The sequence below is a fragment of the Natrix helvetica genome, assembly GCF_964273705.1.
Source record: "Natrix helvetica genome assembly, chromosome: Z".
Lineage (NCBI taxonomy): Eukaryota > Metazoa > Chordata > Lepidosauria > Squamata > Natricidae > Natrix > Natrix helvetica.
Genome location: NC_138554.1, coordinates 62,188,834 through 62,215,229, shown reverse-complemented (window position 1 = coordinate 62,215,229; position 26,396 = coordinate 62,188,834). Strand labels below are relative to the sequence as shown.

General features: G+C 38.0%; 1 protein-coding gene across 1 annotated transcript in view; it reads right to left on the bottom strand.

Moving 5' to 3' along the window:
- Positions 1 to 26,396, bottom strand: part of RECK (reversion inducing cysteine rich protein with kazal motifs) — a 103,486-nt gene that overhangs the window by 11,358 nt on the left and 65,732 nt on the right. The window contains exons 12-17 of the mRNA XM_081971609.1: positions 25,406 to 25,542; positions 20,343 to 20,483; positions 16,028 to 16,216; positions 14,853 to 14,975; positions 12,866 to 13,037; positions 3,322 to 3,517 (exon numbers count right to left, since the gene is read on the bottom strand). Coding sequence (XP_081827735.1) covers positions 3,322 to 3,517; positions 12,866 to 13,037; positions 14,853 to 14,975; positions 16,028 to 16,216; positions 20,343 to 20,483; positions 25,406 to 25,542 — 958 coding nt within the window. The remainder of the gene's footprint in view (positions 1 to 3,321; positions 3,518 to 12,865; positions 13,038 to 14,852; positions 14,976 to 16,027; positions 16,217 to 20,342; positions 20,484 to 25,405; positions 25,543 to 26,396) is intronic.

Below are 26,396 nucleotides of genomic sequence, written 5' to 3'. Positions count from 1 at the left end.
TTTCATGTAATCTGGAAAGTATGTACTATAATTATGCTTATGGACTTGTAACACATCTGTGTTACAAAGTATTAGACTAAGTATTAGACCCAGTTTAGACAGAAACTCTATTTATTCTGATTAATGATTCTAATTATATTGAGTGTCTTTTCTAATTATTCACTATCATTTTGATTTTAAGTATATTTTTAATTGCTAAATTGATATGACCAACTTTTTAAGTAGTACTAAAATTCTTATTTAATTTTATAAAACTCGTAGATCCCTTTTCTATTTCTTTATATATATTTTCTTGGCTGCGCTTTTAAATTTCTAACAAACTAAATAAAATAGTAAAGAAAATCCTCGTATATTGTACAGAATTATTCATAGGGATTTGCAGAATTAGCCCAAGTAATCAATAGCCAAATCAAAACCTATTAAAAAAATGCCTCTTAAGAAGTTTATACTTGGAGTCGACTGGAAGTTCTCCAGCTGGACAGATGTTGGGGATGTGAGCTCTGTAGAGTATCACATCAACCCTGTCTGACAAACCCATTCCAAGATCTTTTTAGATCAGAACCCAACTGGAGGTGGGGGGAAGAAGGGGAAGCGTTTCATTGGACCCGGGGGAGGCAACAAGTAGCTCACAGGTCAGAGATTTGCCCTCTGAAATGGAGTAGGGGAGACAGCATGGCAACATGGCTGCACAAGAAGCTGGCTTCCAGCCAAAGCAACTGAACAGGAGTCTGAGGACAAGATGAAAGACCGATAAGAAAATTTATGTAACCCAGTCATAAATCAAAATTTGGAAAAGGCAAAGAATCTTGAGAGCACAAATAATATTAATGGACAGATCTGGATTTTTGCAAAAGAAAGAAAGAAAAGGAAAATGGAGGGTTGAAACACTAGTGTCCCCCCCCAAAAAGCCATTTGTTTGAAACAATTCGGACAGAAAGGGAGAAAGCACAGAAGTGACAAACCCACTCAAACACTAACTTTAACTTCGGTTTTGGACTTGAAAATGTTTTTTTAAAGGAGTCTAGGAGTGTGAAGATTTGCTTCATCCGAGTATCTTTTAACTAACATTTTAAGCAACTCCAATTAACAAAGGTGGAATGCAACAAGGGAAAAAGATCAAGAAAAAGCACTATCTCCTCACTGACAACTGATAACCTAATCTAGACTGTGTGGGAAATTTTAATTAACCAATTGCCATAAATCAGAACTTGGAAAAGCAGGAGGGAAGAGAAACATACCCAAGATTGGCTGTATGCAAGTTTGTTCCAATTAATATATTTGGAGCAATTATAACTAACGAGAGATGGAAAGTAGCAAGGAAAAAATAATAATAAAATCAAGGACTTGGAAATATGAAATCTTTTTTTCTTTTTTGTCTGCAAAAGATCAAGATGGCTCCAGCTTCTCTTCCGTTTTCACAGTAGTTGAATTAACTAAATTTAAGGCAGACCAGACCCTTGAAATAAGATTTGTATAACTAACTGCAATTTTGGAACTGGGCATTAAGGAAGAGCAAAAGACCAAGATGGCTCCCGTCACTTTTCCCCACAGCAGCTGAAGTAGATAAATTTAAGGTGGACCAGAACTCTGAAATAAGAACTGTATAACTAACTGTAACTTTGGAACTGGACATCATGGAAACCTGGGAATTTGAAGAACTATAAAAATATGCATGAATCATTAAAATCAAGCCTAAATAGAATTCTGAATTCTGAAGCAGGTATTTAAAGAAGGGAAGGAAGAAGGGGGGAGAAACAATGGAGGGGTACAAACGGTGGGAAATAAAAAGCAGACAAAAATCTCCATTGGGCTTGGCAGTGGTATAGGGAAAAATGTAAAGGTAGATGTGTCCCAACAAAAGGGAATAAAAAGCAGACAAATGAGGTTTTGGAGGTTGACAGTGGCATAAAGAAAATTGAAGTAGGAGGTTATGCTCCAACAAAGGGAAATATAAAATATGTTTTTGATGGTGGCTTGGAGAAAATTGAAGAGGGTGGATGTGGCAAAATAAAGAAAAAGGAGAAGGCAGGAATAGAGAAGTGGGACAAAAGACTTGCTAGGAAAAAATCAGACAACTAGAAATTGTTATATGGGAAAATATAAAGCTAAGATAAGGGGCGTATTCCTAAATATGACAATAAAATGGAGTTGCTAACTGATTGAATATGATAATGGAAAGATAATTAAATAAAGGTTAAAATATATGGAATATGGACAAATATGAAACTGATATGGGGAGATTGTAAAGAAGAGGTTTGTGACTCACTATTTTACATGATAATTAAACTGAGTTGATGATTGAATATAACAATAGAAGGACAATTAAGCATGGGTTAAAATATATGAATCATGGACATATATAGAACTTTTAAGATGATGAACAAAGTGAGATGTGTACTGCTTGTTACGCTATATAGTACATTAAGGGAATTGTAATGAACATTGATCAGTAAGGATTGACATTTAAAGACAATTAAGAGTAATCTAAACCAAGATATGGAAAAATGGAGAGGGAACATGAGACATACCTACAATGGGAAACTATTGAGATTTAAAGACAGAATCACAAAGTGGGGGTTCATAAGGATGTACAATTATATAAATATAATGATGAGAATAGCTGGGAATTGTAACCAGGTCTACATCTCGGCCAAAATTAGGCGGGGGGTGGGGTTTAAAAGTACAATGACTATATACACAAAGAATGTGAAGAACACATACTTTTTTATTCTCTCTTTTAAAAAGGAGGAGGAAGATATATGTTAAAATTAAATATGTATATTGAAAATGAATTATAAATACCATCAACATAAAATGGAGCTCACCCAGAAGCTGAAATACACCAAGTAAATGAGGTGAAGAATGTGAAGTAGAAAGAGGTAAAGAAAGAAGAGAAGGATAGGAGAGAGGACGGGGGGGGGGAGAGAGAAAGGAGGTGTGGAAAGGGAAGAGAGGAGGAGAGAGGAAGGGGAAGTAGAAAAGAAAAGGATGACAGAGAGAAGAAAGGAAGTAGGGAGGAGGAGGAGAGAGGAAGAAGAAAGTGATGGATAAGGTACAAATATGGTGTATGGCGAGCAGAAGAGCCAATAATTTTTTTTGGGAGTTGATGGTAAGATGAATTGATGTAAACATTTAATAATACAATACAATGTTGGCTATGTAATAGTATACATGTGGTTATATGTTATGAAAATGAAAAAATAAAAACTTTATATATATATATATTTAAAAAGTTATACTTTCTTAACTTGTTTAAATAGCATAAATTATTAGCATTAGGTAGCTGTAGCAACAGAATTCAACAAAAAAGTAATTTTATACCTGACATGGACCTTTGTATGATATAATTTTTCCTTTTTGATGCAGAGCACAGATATTATTATATTCTATATTGTCTGTGTCACAAACAGGATCTCGCAACTGGTCACCACAACTGAATTGTCTTGGGACACATTCATATTGGTTACATCCAAAGTTCTCAAAACTTGTTAAACAAACCTGTGGCTTTGGTAAACATCTGGAGAAAATATTTTCAGATATTTATTTCAAAAGAAAAACAAAAGCAATAAAAATATTATAACAAAGAATTTATTTACTTTATATTCTGCTCTGTTTCTTAAAAAGTTGTAAACAATTATATGTTAATAAATATAATAGATATTTTTGGTCATAAGCATCAAATACAGAATGGATACAAATGTTTTATAAAAGGGTTATCTTACTTATGAAATCTACAATCCTCACAAAGGACAGGAGATATTGTGAGGGAACCTACAATATCAGCCATCTCCCTGGCATACTTTAATTTGGATTATTGTTCCAAGTACGATATTGGATCCACCAGCCCAAATGGAACCTTCTGTTTCTAAGATATTTCCATTCTTATCTTTCTGTAATCAGAGACAATATTATGGATTCCAAAATAAAGAAAGCAGTACTGATTTGACACCAGCAGACCAAAAAAACCCTGATTCATTCCCCTTAATCATTAACTAAATTTCCCATTGCCCTTAGTTATTTTTTTGGGGAAAAGTGGGGTTTTGAAATACCAATTGTTTTGGCAATATTTATTTAATTTATGAGCCTCACTCATCCAAGCAACTCTAGGCAATTTAGAACGTATTTTTAAAAATGAAATAATAATAAACAACATACATATACCATACCATACCGTACCTATCATACCATACCACAACACAACACAATACAACACAACACATAAGATACATCCCTACTTTACAATGCTTCCTTCCAGGGAAGATTGAGGAGTAAAATCCCAGCATGAGGATGGAATAAAAAAGTAGGCTATTCCATGACCTGCTGAAATAGCTGTTAAGTAATTAAGCTCCCCGTTAGAAAATTGAGTATGCAGAGAAGCGTAATGAGAGTGATATGGAATAGTATAAAATATAGTAGTTTACTATGTAGAAATATAGAGATATTCAGAGTCCGGTTAACAGTCCAAGTCATACACGGTTCAGTAATTCAATTATCAAAATAGTCAGTCTAACACACAAAATATAGCTAACAGTAGCAAACCACAATACCTCACAATACACCGACCAGCGTCTAACAAAACAGAGAGCTAACAGCCATTCTGGCTCCCTCTTATGGCTGCTTGAGGTAACAAACCAATTACATCTCTGAAGCATTTAAAGTAACAGTAAAGTAATCATAGCTTATATACATTGCCAAGCCAAGCCTAGGGTTACATCCCTAACAATAGTCATGATTTAAGGCTTCCCCAAACAAAAATAAGGTGAAGGTCATCTGGACTTTAGGGTATTTAGTTATTCCTCAAGGCAGCTATATTCACAGGGGAGGGGGAACACAACTTCATGTTCCAATATAATTTGAACTAATGCAATCAAGGATAGAATTGAAAAAGTGCAGATTATGCAAATGCAGAAGCAATTGTAGGCCATATATTGAGCTCATGCAAGGTCACATAAAGTGATTATAAATCATAACATTACATATTCGCCAAAATGATCATTGGAACATCTATAAAAATTATCCAATGTGCCAAATAATGAAATGAAAAATTGGTTGCACTATAGAATTGAGAAATGGGCATATTAATGGGCATATTAAAATATTGTGGGATTTCTGAATACAAACTGATAAAGTCTTAGCCCATAACACACCAGATTTAAGTGTTTAACTTTTTTAAAAGAAGAAAGTGTGGATAACTGATTTAGTAATATCAGTTCAAGTGGTGTTCCAGTGATTTTTGAATTGCACTTAAGATGTCTATTACTATTGGTATTGTCTATACCTATTATGGATTTGCATATTCAGCAAGACTTTTAAACTGAATTTGGCATTTTTATCCATTTATCGAGTCCTTCCCATGCACCTGGGATAGACAGATGTTGTTTGATGGTGTTAAAGTATCCTTGAAGGGTGTAAGATGTTCATGTAAAGTTAATTGAATTTTACAATATTTCTTGTCACAATGAATCACTGCAGGTGTTAATTTAGTAACAGGTTGTTAAGTGAATCTGCCCAACTGATTTCGCCTGTCAGAAGATTGCAAAAGGTGACCCTGGGACACTGCAATCATGATAAATCTAATCCAGTTGCCAAGTGTCCCAATGTTGATCACATAACCGTAGGGATGTTGCACCGTCAATAAGTGTGAAAAAGAATTTTGTCACTTTTTTCATTGCTGTTATAGGTCAAGAACTACTAGCGTCACACATATGACATCACATATTGGATCTAGGCTTGCATCAAAATCTCTCTGGGAACTTTTACAGAGAATTTTGGAAGAAATCCACTTCCAACATCTAAGCTCAGAGTCAGGACTTCTACTCTCACTTCAGGTTTTTTTTTTTTTTTTTTAGAAATAATGCAATTTTCTCAGAACCAGGGCTGCCTACTATTGTAGGGATCTATAGAGAAGATAGACCAGTTGTGCAAATTCAAAAATAGTCATTAAGAACCAGTTATAGGTAAATAACCCATTTCTCATCATGTTCTCTCTGCATCACTCATACTAGCAAACTTATCATGTGAAAGTTGAGAAGCTGCCTAGATTAAGCCAGGAGGAGCAATAAATCAGTTCTGCAAGAAATATCAACAGGGCAGAACATTCATTTTTGTGTTACTCAAATATATCAAATAATAAATAGTTTGCAACACAGATGCAGATGTGGAAATTTCTTTCTTGGAATGTTCATGGAAATCACTTCACTAGCAAAGATTATTATAAACCAGCAGTCCCCAACCTTTCCAGCTTGGTGGGGTGAGAGGGGATGGTTCCATGAGAATGGCAATTGTGTGCGCGTGCACCGCTCCGTTTGTGTAAGTGGAGCTTTGCATGAAAATGCCCACCCACGTGAGTGCGGTTGCATGCAGATGGGTGCCCATCTACCACTTGCCCAGCCCAGTTCCAAACCTGGTAGTGGGCCAGGGCCCAGGGGTTGGGGACCCCTGTTATAAATAATCAGTGGTATAGATTAATACTGCACCATCATACACAGAGCAAAATACTGCAATCAATCTAGAAAGTTCTTCAGATCTATATAACAAAGAGTGACAAGTAAAGTAACTTGTTGATAGCATTCAAAGACTGAGAATGTTGCAGTGAATTGGATATAAATGAGAAGTGACAAATATCAGCAGGATGTTTATGCAACAGTTTTTTGGGGAAAGGTAGTATTTGGTTTTAAAACAGTTTTATTTTGAGAAAGGAGGATTTACCGAAAAGGCACAAAGTTTCCACATATGGGATACACAGCTTATTGTCCCAACAAATACAATTGTCAAGGTATAGAACTAAAGTTTTAATCAAGCAGTTTGGCAGATGAATTTGAAATACTTAATAGATGAAACTCCAGGTAGATAAATGTTGGAAACCCCTTTGTAAGCAGATGAATTAAAATGGAATGTTTTTGGTAAAATCATGCATTACTAGATAAAACTTAAGCGAATGACCATTGGCTTACCTGAAGGGTCCTTTTCTGGGTGCTACAAAGGAGAGTCCAAGCATGGGTTAAATACAGCCAATCTGCCCAGGACTGAATTGAAACTTTAAGCCTCTGATGCCGACTAATCTTCAGATTTTCTTCAATGAAGGCGTGGACAATGCGCGCTGAGAAGTTCAGGAACAAAGTCAATGAGTCATAACAAGTATCCATAAGTTCCACAGAACCATGTGACAACTGGCGGAACAGACCCCAGGGTGGGGTTGGACTCTCCTTCGCAGCACCCAGAAAAAGACCCTTCAGGTAAGTCAATGGGCATTTTCCTGGGTGCTGCTCTGGAGAGTCCAACCATGGGACATTCCCAACCTAAATGTCAGTAGGGCGGGAAGCAGAAGCGTCCAAGTCTCTCTGCTGGTATGAATGCCCTGGAGAACTCGCCTCCCAAATGCCCCCTCCCCAGAAGCAAATTTGTCCAGTCTGTAGTTTTGAACAAAGGGAGACAGGGAAGTCCACGCTGCAGTCTTGCAAATCTCCTCTATCGGTGCCTGGGTAGCCCAGGCCGCTGTAGTAGTGGTGCTTCGTGTAGAATGTGCGGTGATATGACATGGCACTGGAATAGATTGAAGAATGCTGAGGTGATACAGGCCCATAGCCAGTGACCAATGGTCGGAGAAGAAACTTTGCAGCCCTGGGAGGCCGGTTGAAAAATGACAAAAAGTGACTCAGAGCGACAGAAAACAGCTGTGCATTTGATGTACTTGATGTGATTCCCCTCCAGCCCCCGGAGTTCTTTGAGACAAGGAAGAGTATTGAATAAAACCCTGTCCTTTCCTGACCTGGTGGATTCTATGGCGTTTATGTCTCTGAGGTGAAGGATCTCCTGTTCCATGAGAACCTTCTTGACTAGACAGGAGGGGTTTGGACACCGAACGAAGTGTCGGGGAGGGGAGAAATGAACTCTAATGTGAGACCTATGCATATCGTCTGAAGGACCCACTAGTCCGACGTGATCCGCTACCATTGGGTGTGGAACAGCCGTAGAAGCCCTCCTATGGGAGCCATCCGCTGATGGTAACTTATGGCGTCTGAAGGGTCTGTAATTGGACCCTCCACAATAGGGACGTTTGGAGAAGGACTGTTGATGGTTCCTGTCACGAAAGGGCTGACGGTTCTGGGACCTATCCATGCCGAGGGTAGGGACATTGGAAGGAACTGGAGGTAGACGGCTGCTCCGAGTTCCGAAAGGGCTGCCTCCTAGAACCCTTACGGTCAGATTTTTTGTTGACCAAAGGGATAACCTTCTTTTTGTCCTTATTTTCAATCAGGACGGGGTCTAGGGCCTCCCCAAAAAGCTTGACACCCTTAAAGGGAGCTGAGGCGAGCTTCCACTTGTATTGCACATCCGCGTTCCAATATCTGAGCCATAAGAGGCGCCTGGTTGTGACATTAGAAGCCAGGGATCTAGAAGCAAATTTGGCAGCGTTCAGGGTAGCATCAGCAGTGTACTCTGTCGCTGCGATAATTTTGTTAACATCCTTCTTAATTTGGTATCCCCCACCGGAAGCTTGGCGAGGAGCTGTCTCAGCCAGAGTAGCGCCGCCCTGGACAGGAAGGACGCAGAAGCGTAAGTTTTAATGGCCCAAGCTGCTGCCTGATGAGTCTTGTGGCAGGCCTTCTCAGCCCTTTTGTCCTCTGCCCTGAGCCCTTCTAATAGTTCAGGGGGAAGCACTGAGTTGGAAGTGAGCGCCGCCACAGGCGTGTCCATGGGAGGCAATTTCAGTAAGTCATCTAGAATTTTTTGTCATTACCACTAAGGGTAGCAAGAGTGCCTGGCTGCGCCCATTGCTTTTGCACCACATTAAGAAATAACTTTGGAACTGGCACAATGTCTTGAATAGATTCTGGCTCCTCAAAGAGTCCCTCACTGAGGTCATCCGGTGCAGGAGCCGTCGGAGCTGGGGTGCTAGTACCCAAGTGGGTCGAGGCTTTGGCCTTGTTCAAAATAGTTTTGAAATTAGTATACTTGAACAAGCCAGAAAAGCCCGGCTTGTTGGGAACAGCAGCCTCATCCTGAGAACTCTGGTTCTACCCCCGGACCAAGGTCCTCCTCCCAGTCAGAATCCTCACTGGCCAAGGAAGGATGCGATGACTGAGGGGGGCTGGGCCTGAGCCCCTTCTTGTGAAGGTCCCGATGTCGGGAGTGGCCGTGATTTGTACGGGAGCTTGGCCCGTTGCAACATGCCGGCCTCTATCCCTTGGGAAATGGCTCTGGCAATAACATCCTGCATTTCTACGGAAAGATTGGGTCCCCTATCTTCCGGTGGGCGACCTCTGGGCAGGGGCTGAATGGCTGGTTGTTGGGATGCAAAGGTCCCCACTGTGACCGGCTCCTCTTCCAGATCAGAAGGACATGCCCGATCGGCCATAGAAGGCCCAGGGGCCCAGGGGAGCCTGCCATTGCAATGGAATCAGCAGAGGAGAATTCCTGGCCTTCATCCTCACTCTCTAACATTGGAGGATCCTGACCAGGTTGAACCCCAGGCAAGTGATCCCTAGGGGAAGCAGGCCCGGCTGTCTGGGCCTGTAGTTGAGCTCTAAAAATTGCTTCTCTAAAACCTCTGGCGTCTGATGGCATCTCTGTCTAGGCCCGAACTCTGCTTAGTCCCCTGCCTAGAGTAAGGCTTGCTTGCTCTGATGGCCTCCCTGGCTGCCTTGCCAGCCTGTCTGGTACAGGCCTGCTAGTGGAACCTGCTGCTCCTCAGGGGCCCCGTCTGCCATAATTAAATGTGGGGATGTAAGGCCTGAAAGGAAACTTTCCCCCACTCACCACCTCAGACAAACAGCCTTAGCGCTCTGGTGCAGAGGCACTGAAGGCAAGGGCAAGCAAAGCTCAGGAGTCCTTTGATTGTGAAGGAGAATGGTTCGAGCTCCAAGCTCCCAGCACTCAATTAATGTGGGGCACGACCTCCGCTGCCGCCCTCTGCTGTAATGGTGGGGCTGTGAGTAGGCAAACCTGTCGGAATTCTGGACAGGAAGGCTTCTAGCGGTGACCTGCAAGAGACAGGCTATCAGGCGGCTGTAGCTGCTTTTTGCGGCAAAAGTAGGTCAACAAAATGGTGGCCGGAACTTTTACCTGATGCCATGTGCGACCCTCTCAAAATGGCCACTGCCATATTCGATGCTCTCAAAATGGCCACCGCCACATGCGACCCACCTAAAATGGCTGCCTGCATACACCGGAGAGCTCTGAGGCTCCGCACCAACAGCTGGCTCACTCAGAAGCATGGTCAGCAGCAACGGAGGTCTCAGTGGGGCTACAATCACAGCGGGATCACTGTGATCGCGCTGGCGTCGGCACTCCGACCCATGCGCCTTCCCCCACAGCTGTCTGCAGCCTCATGGTGCCCGAGCGAACCCAGGACACCGGAGAGGCTGAAATTGGTGAGAACCAGGGAATTAAATTAAAGGGAGACTCACCAAGCCTGCTCCAATAATCAGGAAGAAAAATAGAAACTTTTTGTAGTAAATAGAAAAATAGAGAGTCCTAGCAATCAATTAGGAATGAAGAGAAACTGGAAGCACATTGACCGGACTTAGCTGAATTGAAAACATCTGAAGATTAGTCGGCACCAAAGGAGTGGCTTAAAGTTTCAATTCAGTCCTGGGCAGATTGGCTGTATTTAACCCATGCTTGGACTCTCCAGAGCAGCACCCAGGAAAATGGTCTTTTAATCTGAAAATCCAGTTAACCTGAAGAAGTTGAAAAAATAATAATGGAGAATTAGCCAGATTGCATCAAGTATAGACACAAAACCTGGAAATTAGACTTCTTGTTAGACTCTCTTATAAAAGAACTGTACGTGAACTCTTAATATTTGTGCAAGTTCTCTTAAAACAACAGTCCCCAACCTTTCTAGCTCCATGGGCCGACGACCATGAGTAGCAGTGGTGACAACAGGGGGAAGGGGATGGTTTTGCATGCACAAATGGGGCTACTTGTGCTCACTTGCTGCTTGCATGGCCCGGTTCCCAACAGACCGCAGACCGGTACCGGGCTACAGATTGGGGGTTGGGGCCCCCTCAGGTTGAAGGTATAAAGCCAAAGATCACGTATTATCAGTGGTGCAGCTGCCCCTCATTCAGAGAACACATTCTGCATATAGAAACTTTAAAGTAGCTCAAGTTAACAGTAACCTAGGACATTATAAATAAACAAATGATATGTTTGATGCTTATGTGGGTATTTTATAATTAAAGGCAAGGATTTATCACAAAGTTACTTTTTCATTATTATCACACTGTGAACAGGAGTCGTATAAGGCAGTTGCTAAATGAGACTACGTGTACTGCTTTCTCAGAACCATATTGGCTTAAAAATAACACTGCAAACTCTAGCTGAATATTATAAAGCAGAAGCCCTATTTGCATGGAACATAGCTGGGTGGAGAGCTATTGTCAAAGGGTCTTATTTTCTTTTAATCCCTGGAATAAGCACGTGGCCTTATTTTCAGGGAGGTCTTATTATTTTTGAGATGCAGGAGGCAGCGAGCATGGTCACTTCATGATTGCTGCTGTTTTGCAATATTTTCAGGGAGGGCTTATTTTAGGGGGAGAGCTTATTTTAGCACATGCGCTCAAAAGCCCAAGTGGCCTTATTAGCTGGGAAAGTCTTATTTTTGGGAAAACAGGGTAATTTAATTATAACTTGATCAACATCAAAGCCATTAATTTTCCAAGACTTGTGATTGAAACAATGAAGGAAGCAATTTCTTTAATTTATTATAACTGATGAGAAGTTGCTTCTTTCTTTTGTTATAGGTCAGAATATGAAAACTCTCAGACAAGCTTGTGATAAGGAAATGATTGCTGCTTCAGAAGAATATAAAAGAAGGGAAACAGTTCTTTGGTTCAACATGGGTAAGGATGTGGGGCGGGGGGGGGGGGGAGTAAGATTCAGCCCTGTGATCTGAGCTGAGAGACAGTGACTGGCCCAAGGACACACATTTCATTTGTTAAGGCAGTATTAGAACTCATGGTCTCCCAGTTTCAAGCCCAACATCTTAATCACTAGGCCAAACTCTTATAACTCATGAATTAATGAGAAGGTTTTCCATTGCATACTGTGGATCAGGAAAATTTACATGTCTGTACATAAATATGAGGAGTTACAAAGGAACAAATAGGATTATTGAGTACACTTATATAAATACTACAGTCCTGCAGCATAAGCTTCCTTTAAATCTTTTCTAGCCTCTCAGCACCTTGTTCAGAGGTAAAATATTCTACTCTTGATTTCTCCCTAATTTCATCTGGAGTTTCCGCTGTAATTGATTGGGATATCTAAACTGGAACATAAAGTAATCCTCAAGTTGCCAGGGAAGGGTTGGTGGGAATATGATATTAGAACACTATGAATATGATATTAGAACACTATCTAGATAACTGAATTTTAATAATATCTTTCATCCAGTTGATATAGTGATTAGATACTGAAGAGTTGGAACAGATTATCATTTAAATTGGTTCCTTAGTATGCTGTTCCTTTCTTTTTAATAGTTTAAAGTTTAATAAAGAAGACAATTGGGTCATTGACAAGAGATTCATTCTAGAAGAATTGGCTTTTTAATTCAGGACTAAATTCATGAAAGCAAAACATATGTAGTGTTTAAGAACTTTTAAATGTTTTTTTTAATTTTAATTTAAAAAATAGATTTAAATATCATTTTTTCATATCTTTCTTTCAAAATTCAAATTTTAATAAAACACTTTCATGATATAAAACATTTCTAATAGTTAATATAACACTGATATCTAGTATATGAACTACTACAATTCCTGTATTTCTGTTAACAGAAATTAAGATAAAAAATATTTTTCATAAAAGTTAACTGGTCTAGTAAAATAATGTCTATAGATTTTTTAAAAATGTTTACCTCTGATTTTTGGGGCAGGGATTAGAGTTGCAAGGATCCTTAGAAATACAGGACCCAAATTCAAACTGATTATCATGTAGCCCAACACAACGTGCTATACATGCACTTGGATAAGTACGTCCATTCTGCCCACATACTGGGACAAACTGATCAGCGCAGTTACATGGCAGGCCTGAAAAATGTAAACCTTGGTTAGGGTGTTGTCTATATATACATTAGCTATAGAAATCATTCATTATTTTTCTCTGAAGGAGGATGAAGTGTTTGCCCTTTAAATAATTATCTGAGAGAAGGATTATCATACACTGGGTAAAAATATCCTATATTTGATCAGCTGCTTTTCTCAGAAGTTGAAAGAACAGGAAGGTAAGATGGCGATTTCCTGGAGCAGGCTTCAGTCCTGCAAGTCCATGGGTGGGTTGCCTTCTTATTCGCTGGAGACTTACAAATTCCATTTGCTCTGACCTTCCCTTCCTTGTTGGAGTTTAGAAATTTCATCTACCCTGATCTCCCCTTGCTTGCTGGGTGGGAAAGAAGCGGGACGCTTGCAAGATTTATACCCATTATAGCCACCTGATCTTCACTGGGTGGGTGAGTGGTTACAGTGGGGTGGGACAGGTGAATAGATGAGTGCTGCAGCATTGGTTGTAAGAATGAATGGTTGTGGAGGTACTGCAGTCACTATTTGAAGCCAAGTCACAAGTAACTTTTATAACATCAAATGGTCGCTAAGCAGCCTGTTGTAAGTCGAGGACTATTCTATGAATATAAAGGAGTGTGCAAATAATGAAAGCATATGGCTGAAACACAAAGTTTCAAGTAGGATGGGATGAGCCTATTAGCCCTGCCTCTACTTATCTTTCATATAAAGGGAGTACATAGCTACAATACAATTTATCTATGGATGGAGTACTCTGGAAATGAAAATATTCAATTGATGAAGTCTAGAAATGCCAATCATACTCATCTGGGAGCAACAGCTACTAGATTCTGTTAAATCTAGTAGCTATTGCTCCAGAGTAAGAACAAATAGATTTATTATATTTGTAGCCTAGCACAAAGGTCTACATTGAATCATTCAATTTTTGCTAAGAGAAGGAAAAAGCAAGTCATTTTCTCAAGGTTTTCAGTCTATCATTACTTATGGAAGGTGTACAAATTAAATAGATCCATCTCTGAAACAAAATCAATCTGTGCATATTGAACTCAAGGAAATCTGCCACAGAGTAAACACAGATAGATTTATACTTGCCCAATTCTGTTGCAGGTAAATAAGCTTTATTTTTCTGTGCATTTATGTGTGTGAGTACACAAAACAATAGTTTGTGATGAGAGAGAATTATTTTGATATACCATAGTAAGTAAGAATCATTTAATTTACACAAAATATATTTAGCAGGAAATGAATTTTAATCAAGTAATATTAATTTTCATTCTTTCTTTTTTGAAGCCTCTGGCCAGCATGTATAAATAAACAAATGTACACAAACTTATGTGGTACATGTTATATTTATTAATGGGGAAAATCTGTAAGACTGACTTCAGTGAAAATGCTACTTTTTAAATATGAGGAAGCTGAATAGTGTACAGAATTTTAATTTGTATTAATAATTGCTATTCTGCCCAATCTTTCCATTTTAAATACAGCATTGTCTTTCTTTTGAGAAAATATAGTAATATCAAGTGGTATTAATGGTTTTAAACCAATTTTTAAAAATACATTATAATAGCTTCCTAACGTTCTTCTAATTTTTTTCTCCCAAAACTGTGTGTTCTGAATTTCATTTATCTCTTATGTTGTATTCAATCTGCAATATACCCAAACCATTTGCTTCAGTATTGGCAATCTGAATAAATACAAAGGCAAACAGAGTACAAAAAGTTGTCACATGAAATATCTAGGCAAAGTATCATCAGAGAAAACCAAAATTCAGCATTGCATTGCTTCTGATAAGTTTCAAAGTTTCTTAAAATTTAAAAACACTACCTGTAAATAGGTGGCGTTCATCATCTGAACTTAATTCATTGAGACACTGACGAGTGGAGCATATCAAATTCCCAGAAAAACATGAACAAACATTGCAGTCTATATTGAAAGATGTTCCATGGCCTTTAAATAAAAGAAATATATTACTAAATACTGGAATTAAAATGTAACTATTTAATTCTTTGTATCCTTAGTATGAAATACTGCCCTTGCAGCCAAAAATAATAAAAATCAATGTATATTCTATCTTTTCTCTAGGAGTTCACAGTAGTGTAGATAGCATTCTCTTCTCCATTTTTTCATGGTAACTCTACCATGCTCACAGGATGTGACCAGTCTAACCTAAAGAGCTTAAATGATTCAGGATGGAATTATAATTGGGTTTCCAGATTAGCAGCTAATTTTTTAAAAAAATTCTCATGCTTTGTTTAGATTTAATTGATTATCATTTTAATTGAAATTTCTACATATTTGCTAAGGTTTATTTTATTGTTACTCTTATTTTAGATTAACTTTATCATCTTCCACTTACTTAAATGAAATCAATCGGTCTACACATCATTTACATACTGTAGAAATACAGGCAGTCATTGACTTACATCCACAATTGAGCCCAGAATTTATGTTGCTTAAGTGAGAAATTTGTTAAGTGAGTTTTGTTCCATTTTACGACTTTTCTAGCCACATTTGTTAAGTGAATCACTGCAGTTGTTAAATTAATAGCACAGTTGTTAAGTGAATCTGGCTTCCCCAATGACTTTGCTTGTAAAGTTGGCAAAAGATGGTCACATGACTCCAGAACACTGCAACTGGCATAAATATGAACCAGTTGTCCAGCATCCAATTGTAAATTAAGTGACCATGGGGATGCTGCAACAATGATGTGTGAAATATGGTCAAAAGTCACTTTTTTCAGTGCCATTGTAACTTCAAATGGTCTCTAAAAGAACTACTGTAAGTTGAGGACTAGCTGTGTTATACAATTCTGCAAAAAATAAACAAATTGGTACAAAATAAGCTAAGCAAAACTGAATGATACATACAATAAATATCGGTTTACATGGAAATTTTGTGAAAAATAGACAGGAGATCATTGCTAGGAGGGCTTCAATTTGAATTAGTTTTGTAATCTGCAAAACCTTGTTATAAAAACACCCCCATGTACTAATACTTACTTTTTCTTTGCCCTCCAACAATGCATGACTTTTGGAGATCAATACAATGCATTTCCATGCAGTTTTCTAACAAACCATTCTGCCCACATGTGCAAATTTTATAGCAACCAACATCTCCAACAGAAGATGGTACTTGGATGAGTGTACCTTGACGAACAATAAAATCAGAGGCCTCACCCAATTTGCAGCCTATATTAATATGCAGAAAAGACAAATGTTAGTGAATTATGAATTCTAGAAGGAATAAGTGTTGTAACCTCTTAAAGATTAAGAAACAGTTTCAACTTTCATTGATTATAGTTTACTCAGGGACATGGGGCATTACACTTAAATAGAGGAATATTTATAGTGAGGTCAGCTGGTTTTAAAAATGAAATTGGAGGTGAAAGACAGATACAAGGCAGAGATAATAAAACTACTGAAAAATATGGGGCAGCATCAAATAACATTGGAGGAAATACTGTGTGTGTGTGTGTGTGTGTGCGTGTGTGTGTGTGAGACACAGGAGGGGAGGGGAAAGGAGAGAAGAGAGAAGTAAACAGGTCAGTTTTTCCTTATATAATGATGAAAGCTGAAAGTTCTGATACAAAGGAAAAAGCCCATTGTACGATTTCCCCATTATAGGAAAAGACCGCATACTCTATTTGGCATTTACTATCTAGATTATACCATTTTTTAATTGTAGCATCCATTCAACCTTAGAACATAGAATCAGTATTCTTGGACATCTTCTAGTCCAACCCTCTGCTCAAGCAGGACACTCTATACCATTTCAGACAAATGGCTGTCCAGTCTCTTCTTAATAGCCTCCAGCGATAGCGCATCCACAACTTCTAAAGGAAAACTGTTTCATTGGTTGTTATCACTGTTAGAAAATTTCTGCTTCGTTCTAGGTAGCATCTCCCTTTAATGATCTTCTACCCATTACTTCTTGTTCTAACCTCAGGTGCTTTGGAGCATAGGTTGACCCCCTCTTCTCTGTGACAGCCCTTCAAGTACTGAAAGTCTACTATCACATCATCTCTAGTCCTTCTCTTCATTAGATTAGACATATCTAGTTCTCTCGGTTATTCATTGTATGGTTTAGCTTCTAGACCCTTTATCATTTTTATTGTTCTTCTCTGCACTTTTTTTAAGGTCTCAACATCTTTTTTGTATCATGATGACCAGAACTGGATACCATACTCCAAATATACTTTCACCAGTGCAATATAAAGTGATACTATTATTTCATATGATCTTGATGCAGCCTAGCAATGCATTGGCTTTTTTGGCAATTGCAGCATACTGTTTGCTCATTCTTAAGTAGTGGTCTACTAGGACACTAGATTCCTCTCATAATTGCTACTGTTGAGCCAGATATCACCTATTCTATAACTTTTCATTTGGTTTTTCTTGCCTATGTATAGGATCTTACTTTTCTCATCACTGAATTGCATTTTGTTGGGTAAGGCCAAGTCTGTCAAGGTACTCTGTCTTGAGTCTATCCTTTAAAGTGTTAGCAATTTCCCCCAACTTGGTGTTTTTTGCAAATGTGATGAGTTTGCCTTGCATTTCCTCATCTAGATGATTTATGAAGATGTTGAAGAGTACTAGGCCTAAAACAAAACCTTGAGCTACCCCACTGCAAGCTTTACCCCATGTTGATGTAATTCCATTGAGGACTTCTCACTAAGTATGATTGGTCAATTGGTTGCAAATCCATCTCTGGTGGTAGTATCTATTCCACATTGGGCTATCTTACTAAAAAGAAGGGTGTGATCTTCTTTGTCAAATGACTTACTGAAGTCTAAGTAAACTATGTCAACAGCATTTTCCTTATCAACTAATTTAATCACCTTGTCAAAGAAGGCAAAATGGTCAGTCTGGCATGATTTGTTTTTAACCAAACCCATGCTGGCTTCTAGTAATCACCTTGTTCATTTCTAGGTGCTTAAAAATCCTCTGTTTGGTTATCTTTTCCAGGGTCTTCCCAGGTATTGTTGCAAGGTTGATTGGCCTGTGGTTTCCTGGATTAAGTTGTTTTCCTTTTTTGAATATTGGAAGCACATCAGCTCTATTCCAGTCCTTTTGTCAGCCCTGGAAGCCATCGTTTCCATTGGAGCTTCAGGCTGCCATATTTAATGCCTGGGAAAAGGGAGGGGTGATTACATGGAGTGGTGGAGGATTAGCCATAACAACATTCCTTTCTCTGGGAGTCAAAGGCATTCGATCTGCACCTGGATGGGACTAACTGGGGGTTATCTCCAGTTGGGACGGTGAATTCATTGGACCATGTGAGGGACTTGTGGTGCAGGGGATGGATCTTTGACTTTCTTTTGGATAGGGAAAACCCAGAACTCTCAGATTCAGGCTTTCCCAGATATGCCAATATGACATTTCTAATAAAATGGAACCTTGAGCCTTGGAGTCTTCTTTTGTTGGGGGCATTACTTGAAACTCTGACACCTTTAGTATTTGCTGGGTGCTCCAGAAATTTTGGGGAAAAAATGTTCAATGGTTCCAAGATCACGTCTGCCAATTCCTTCAAAACCCTGGGATGTAATCCATCTGGTTTTGGCAATTTGAACTCACCTAGAATAAACAGAAATTCTCTAACAATCTTCTTTACTGTATTTTGACTTGCATCACTATTCTGTATCCTACATGCCACTTTTTTTCTTTTGGTGAAGACAGATTAAAAGAAAGAAATAAGCAATTCTGCTTTTTCCTTGGTCCCTGCAACCTTCTTGCCATCTTCTCCATTACATCTATTAGTGGATAGATGATTTCTTTGACTATGTATTTTTTTTGTTTGTAACATATTTAAACTTTTAAAAACATGTTTTTAGCATTTGTTACAAGTTTTAGTTCACTATAACTCTTAGCACTCCTGCCTTTGTCCTTGCTGATTTGGATATTTTGCTTGCATTGGTTTACTTATATATCCCTCTTTCCATTTTTTATATTTGTCCTCTTTTTCTCTGTGTTTGTCGGGTATTCTTTATGCAATCGTGCTGACTTCATCTGCACTCTCCTGTTTTCTTTCTCTGTGGTACTATGGGCTGTTATAATCTCATTTTTCTCAAGTATCTTGAGTTGTCCTGAAGTGATTTTTCAAAAGACAACTGGACTTTGTTTTCTCTTGAAGACATATCATTTTTGTATCCAAGAAGCTTCTTCAATTCTTGAGTTGTTTCCCCTTTAGGATTTCCATCTATAGATACCTTCCTAAACTTTTAGTTTGTTAAAGTCATGTTTTTTAAAGACTAAGGTCATAGTTTGACTTTGTTCGATTATTGAGTTGTTTCCCCTTTAGGATTTCCATCTATAGATTCCTTCCTAAACTTTTAGTTTGTCAAAGTCATGTTTTTTAAAGTCTAAGGTCATAGTTTGACTTTGTTCGATTATTGCCTGAATTATGTAAGACATGGTTATTCTCTCCCAAAGTTCCCACAACTTCCATGTATCATTTCAACTCTATTAGTAAGAATTAAGTCCAGTAGAGTTATCCCTCTAGCACCTTCCTCTACCTTTTGGATGACAAAGTTGTTAGCCAGATTGGTCAGGAAGTTGTTTGATCTCCCACTTGATGCACAGCTTGTCTCCCAGTTGATGCCAGGTTAATTAAAGTCCCTCATTACTATTGTGGTGTGTTTCCTGCACATCCTAGCTAACTGATTAGCAAAACGTTCATCTATTTCCTCTGCATGTTTGGGTAGCCTGTAGTACACACCCATGGCAATGTCATTTTCCCTCCTTTTATGAAATCAAGGTTTTCATCCTTGGTTTTCTGCATTTCGGTTTTCTGCATTTCTCTAGGGGTGTAGTGATTTCCAACGTATAATGCAATACCACCTCTTCTTTTCTTAAGTCAGTTTCTTTTGAACAATTTATATCCTTTCAGTAATATATTTCAATCATTAATTTTATCCCACCAAGTTTCAGTAATAGCAACAATATTGTACTTTCCCTCATATACTAGAGCTCCAAGTTCACCCTGTTTGTTCCTCATACATTGAGCATTAGTATGTAGACATCCAAGTCCTTTATGGATGACCCTGCATATACTTCTCTCATCTGCTATTTTATATCTGACTTCTCCTTACTTCTCAGCACTCCCTATTTCCTTGTTTTTGTCTTGGGGTTTATGCTTAGCATTAGGTTCTAAAGTTCCTAAAGATTGGTCACTCTTCCCTTCCAATTTTAGTGTAAAGTGAAATTATATTTTGAAATAGCAATCCTCTTGAAGAAATAATATTTTTAAAGACAAGAAAGGCAAGTGCTAAGTTATTAAGAATCCTATAGCATTTGTTTAGTCTTTAAAAAGGCTTACCCTGAATACAAAAATAGGGAAGACAAGGTTCAAGAAGCTGACATCCCTTTCTGTTTACTTCACACAATTGATTTGCAGCACAGGGATTTGGATTACAGGGATGTGTAACATCTTCTACAATGTTATCTAATGTACTTGGATCTGAAAAAAACAAAAAGTAGGGAACATTAATACTGTGTAGAATCAGACTTGTGTATTAATTTCTAAGCTAATGTGTCATTTTTATCAGTAAGTAAAAATATATACATTATTAAAAGAAAAATAATAATTCAACATTTTTTTAAAGAACCAACATTTCAACCTAAACTTCAGGTTCTGAAGAGCTTATCAAAGGGGGTTATATTTATCATTAATCATATTTTTATGACTGCTCATCCCATTCTGGGCAGCATATATTAAAAACAAATCATGAAAAAGAAATATTAAAAATATTCCATATTTTGTTTAAAAGCAGTATTATTAAAATATAATAAAATGAAATCTTCAGTATAACAGTCAATATAGCCATCTCATTGATGCAGCATTTACGCAAGATCCTCAAGCCCATTGATAGTCATGTTTTGAGCAATATTCAGAAGGTTACTAAGGATGGAGATAGCCTCATCTCAAGGGAATGATGTTTCACATAGCAGAAAAGACCTGTGTCCTATGTCCTGCCGGATGCAATTCCTTAATAGACAGGACCTGCAGCATATCTTTTCTGACAGAGCTGACGTGATGGTCAAATGTAATTAGGAAGAGAAGGTCCCACAAATAAACTAGTCCTATACCATGAAACTTTTTAAAGATCAATACTATTATCCTTGGACTTAGAAGCAAGCTAGCAAGCAATGCACTTCTCAGAGCAGAGATTAAATTTATGCTATTCCATGAGCACACATAACTGCCTGTGCCACTGTATTTTCTACCAACTAAACCTTCTGAATACACTTCAAGGATAAACCATGTGTACAGCAAGTAGAAATAATCTATCTGGGCGGTGTATTTTAATACATTGTTTGATAACTTCTAAGTACTAATCGGACAGCTTTGTGTTTATGTTGAACAATTATCCATGAGAATCTTATTTCCTGAACATTTCCCAATTATGATGGTGGCATCAACTTTTAATATATTTGGTATCATCAGGAAAATGATATTCAGGTCTCTATTAAAAGCAGAACTGTAATGCACTGATATGTATTTTAAAAAGTCTGCTTTGTCCTTGGTGCCCATCATCTCCTTGCTATATTCTCCCATTAGATTGTTTTCTTGAGTTTTTTCTTGTTTTTTACATGTTTAAACTTTTAAAAATTATTTTTAGCATTTGTTGTAAGTCTTAGTTTACTTTAAACCTTAACATTCCTGCCTTTGTCACTGTTGATTTGAGCATTTTGCTGGCATTGTTTTCTGCCCTTCTTTCCATTTTTTAATACTTGTCCTCTTTTTCTCTCAGTTTATCAGACATTTTTTATGTTATCTTGCTCGTTTTGCCTGGCGTCTCCTGTTTTCTTTCTTTGTGGTATTATGTTAGATTGGCTTTTATAATTCCTTTTTTCAGATTTTCCCAATTATCCTCAGTTGTTTTCCCCTTTAGGATTTCCATCTATAGACTCTTCCTAAACTCTTAGTTTGTTAATGTTTTGCTTTTAATTTTATTTCAGTTTTTCATAAACATGGTGAAAACTAATAGAATGAAACAAGGAGAAAAAAAGTTCAGAAGATACAAAGAAAAAAAAGAACAAGTAGAAAAGAAAATATTAGTTGCTAATAGCTCAGTTATCAAAACACTCTTTAAGGTGAGAAATACAGTAAGTTATAGCCAGCATAGCCATTTTAACTTTTTTGTGCTATAGTTCCCTCTGGTGTCGATTTGTAAACATAATCAAACCTCAAATCGGAGTTTTCAAATGAAGATTTAATTGAAATGAAATAAGAAATGGAAGAGATTGTAAGAAGGAGAAGGAGTTTTTCAGTACAAAAAATTCAGTGTGAAAACCTGACTGAAAATTTTCTCATTATCTGTCAATTTGCCTTCTAGTCCTATCACAGCTGAATGGAGTTATCGCTACACGTTTAGTTTAAATGTTACATGAAGTTCTGGTGATGTCACAATAAAGAAGGCAAGTTGAACATTCAATTTTCATTTATGGGTAGTAAATGTGGCGTGTGTGTGTGTGTATTTAAGCTGAAAACAACAGCCTGAGGATGGCGAGTGAGACCTCGCCGAAACATTGCCAAGACAATCTCAATCTTACACGGGAAAAAACCCGAACACAACAAGACCAGCATATATATATACGTATTTAGTTGTTTGGGTTTTCTCCCGCGTAGAATTGGAAGTATCTTCACGACGTTTTGATGAAGTCTCATTCATCATCTTCAGGCTGGTGCTTCCGGCTTGGTGCTTCCAGGAGCAATGTGAGATCTCAGCCGGTTCCTCTTTTTAACTGCCAGTGGGGGTGTGAGCTGATTGGGTGGGAGCTTGGCTGCATTCTGATTGGGTGGAGGTGTATTCTGATTGGTAGGGGGCTTGGCTGTGCTCTGATTGGATGGGAGTTTGGCTGTGCTCTGATTGGATGGGGACGTGTTCTGTTTGGGTGGGGGCCTGGTTGTGCTTGTGTTAGTCTGAGTTGCAGAGGGATTTGAGCTGGTGAGCTGCGTTACTGTTGTTTGGCTTCGCGTTTGTGGTCGTGCCACATCTCCGTGGTGGGCATCAGTTCATGTATGGATTGGAGGGGTTTAAAGTGGCTAATAATGCAGCTGTGGTCTGGCTTCTGGTTTGTGGTCGGGCCTCTGGTTTGTGGTCCTCATCGGTGTGGGTTTGGGCTTGCTTTTTGTGTGGATGTGTGATAGTGACATCCTGTGTGGTTTTCGTGAGTGTGGGTCTGGTATCATTCTTGGTGTTAGGGACTCATTTATCAGTGAGGGCAGGTTTCCAAATGGCTGGTAGGCGGGAGGTATCATCTCGTTTATTCATGCTGTGTGGCCGTTTTTCTATCTCAATAGCTTCTCTGATTATTCTGTTGTTAAAGTGTTCAATTTTGGCAATAGTTCTGGTCTTTTTAAAGTCTATATCATGTCCTGTGGCTTTGAGGTGTTGGACCAGGGAAGAAGTTGGTTCCTCCTTTTTGACTGAGTTTTTGTGTTCTTCAATGCGTGCCTTTATTCTTCTGTTGGTTTGTCCGATGTATGTGGTGGTGCAGGTGGTGCATGGGATTTCATATACTCCTTGATTTTCTAACTCTATTTTGTCTTTGGGGTTTCTTAGGATGGTGGATATTTTTCGGTTTGTGTAGAATGCTGTCTTGATGTTGTGTTTGTGGAGGATCTTGCTGATTCTGTCTGTGGTGCCTTTTATGTATGGGAGGAGGGCTTTGTATGTACATATGTATGTACGTATGTATGTATGTACGTATGTGTGTAGGTATGCTGGAGATAGAGATAGAGATAGAGATAGAGATAGAGATAGAGATAGAGATAGAGAGAGAGAGAGAGAGAGAGAGAGAGAGAGAGAGAGAGAGAAACCAAAACACTGCAATACTAAAAATAGAGTTATGGTTAATAGGATTTCCTTTATACAAACAATTAACATTATTTGGTGTACTGCTCACTGAAAATAGTAAAAAGTTATATGACAGATTGTTGGAATTTCCAGAGAAAGGGGGGAATGAGTTAGTAACTGTTCAAATCAAACTTCCCCATTATGTTGCCCCTACAGAAGTCTTCAATTCCTAGATTTTTTAATCAATATGAATTTTAACACTGAACTTTTATTCCCAACATAGTTGAGGGGCATGTGGTTAGAAGAAGCTGGTTTACTATGTCAAGATAGTTCTTGACTTACAACCATCCATTTAGTGACCATTCAAAGTTACAACAGCACTGAAAAAAAACGATGTACAGCCAGTCCTTGTGCTTACAACCGAAACAGCATTTCATGGTCGCATGGTCAACATTTGGCTGCTTAGCAACTGACATATATTTATAACAGTTGCAGCATCCCTGGGCCATGTGATTGCCATTTGCATCCTTTTGGCAAGCAAAGTCAATGGGGAAATCTAGATTTGTTTAATGACCACATTATTTACAATTGAAATAATTTGTCAATTTATTAAAAAGGTTGTAAAATTGGACATGACACACTTAATAAACCTCTACTTTACAACAGAAATTTTAGTCTCACTTATGATCATAAGTTCAGGACTATCTATATATACTCCTATAGGTTCTCGGGCGTGGGCAGAGATTTGACCAAAAGATCTCCAAGATCCCTTCCAACTCTGTTGTTGTATATCTGTTACCTATTAGGTGACAATTTCCACTTCCAAGACCACTATGAATTTGGCCTTATTGCTGTGTACTTGAAAAATAGAAATAATCACAGTAACAGAAGGGAGCATGACATTTATCTTAGTGTTATAGATGATCTCTGAGCCAAATCTCGGATCATATTGTCAGTTACATTCCTAAGAGTCAAAAATTTCCTGCAGGAGTGAAGTCTAGATTCATCCCATCTGAAGAGGAGTAAGTTACTATGGTAATGGTAAGAGTCAGAAGATAAAATAGGTTGGAATAATGGTATGCTGAATGCTTGAGAAATCAAAATTTGGGGAAGAAATTTGGAAGAGTCTGCCAAATAAAATAAACTATACAATAGTCTGGAAAAACTAAATGCAGAAGGAACATAAAAAGCTCCAGAAAAAAAGAACCAATCATAGTATTACTGTTGCAAAGAAATAGGAACAAATTATGATACTATACTTAAAAAAACTATATTTAAAAGGCAGTACAATACAGACAAGATGAAAGACTGCCAATCAGAATACAACCTCTAAGATGTTTAGAATAGATCTCTGCATGAGCTAAAAAAAACTATATGTGACCACTGTGAAGGACCAGCAATTCTGGGATCACAAAGATGGCACTATTACAGAAGCAATTAAATTGAATGACAATAAAGTAATTATAAATTATAGTTATTCCAAGGCTTTTGCTGCCATCGGTTGTTTTTTTTGGTCAAGCCTAGAAATAAACTACTTTGAATTCTAAAGTTGTCACTGGGCTTGTTCTTCAGTACTTACGAAGGTAGGTATCTAAAGGTATGCAAGTCTCCAAATCATCAGCTGGAGATAAAAGTTCACAGATGCTTTCAGCCATATGTCCCTCAGGAAATTTGCTTAAGTCTCCACATTTTTTGAGAATTTCTACACAATCTGACCTTCAAGAAAACAAAATGTTTCCATATTATATACGTGCACAGTATTTGAAACTAAAAAGAAAAGTATACAGGTGCACATATAAAAATAACATACAATTTTACACACAAATATCAATATGTATGTATGTGTGTGTGTGTATATATATATATATATATATATATATATATATATATATATATATATATATATATATATATATATATATATATATATATATATATATATATATATATATATATATATATATATATATATATATATATATATATATATATATATATATATATATATATATATATATATATATATATATGCTGGTTTTGTTGTATTCGGGTCTTTTCCCGTGTAAGGTTGAGATTGTCTTTGCAACGTTTCGGCAGGATCTCACCTGCCATCTTCAAGCAATGTGGGCTTAAAATGGGAACGGAGCTGCCGTCTTTCTGTAAGTCTTGGTGGGAGGGGATGGGGTGCTGGCTTTTTTTCAGTAAGTGGAATGATTGGTTGTGTGGTTGTATCATGATTGGTGGATTGGTGCTGATTGGTGCAGGCTGTGTGTGCATTGTTGTTTTGTATTTTAACGGCTTGGGTGGTGGGTGGTGTTCGTTTTTTGGCTAGGGCTGGTTTCCAGATGTTTGGTAGGCGGGAGGTATCATCACGTTTGTTCATGCTGTGGGGGTGTTTCTCTATTTCGATGGCTTCCATGATTATTCTCTTGTGGAGGTGTTCTGTTTTGGAGATTAACCTGGCTCCTTCAAAGTTGATTTCATGTCCTGTAGCTTTAAGGTGCTGGAAAAGGGAGGAAGTTTTTTTTTCTTTTCTTACTGCGTTCTTGTGTTCTGTGATGCGTGCATTT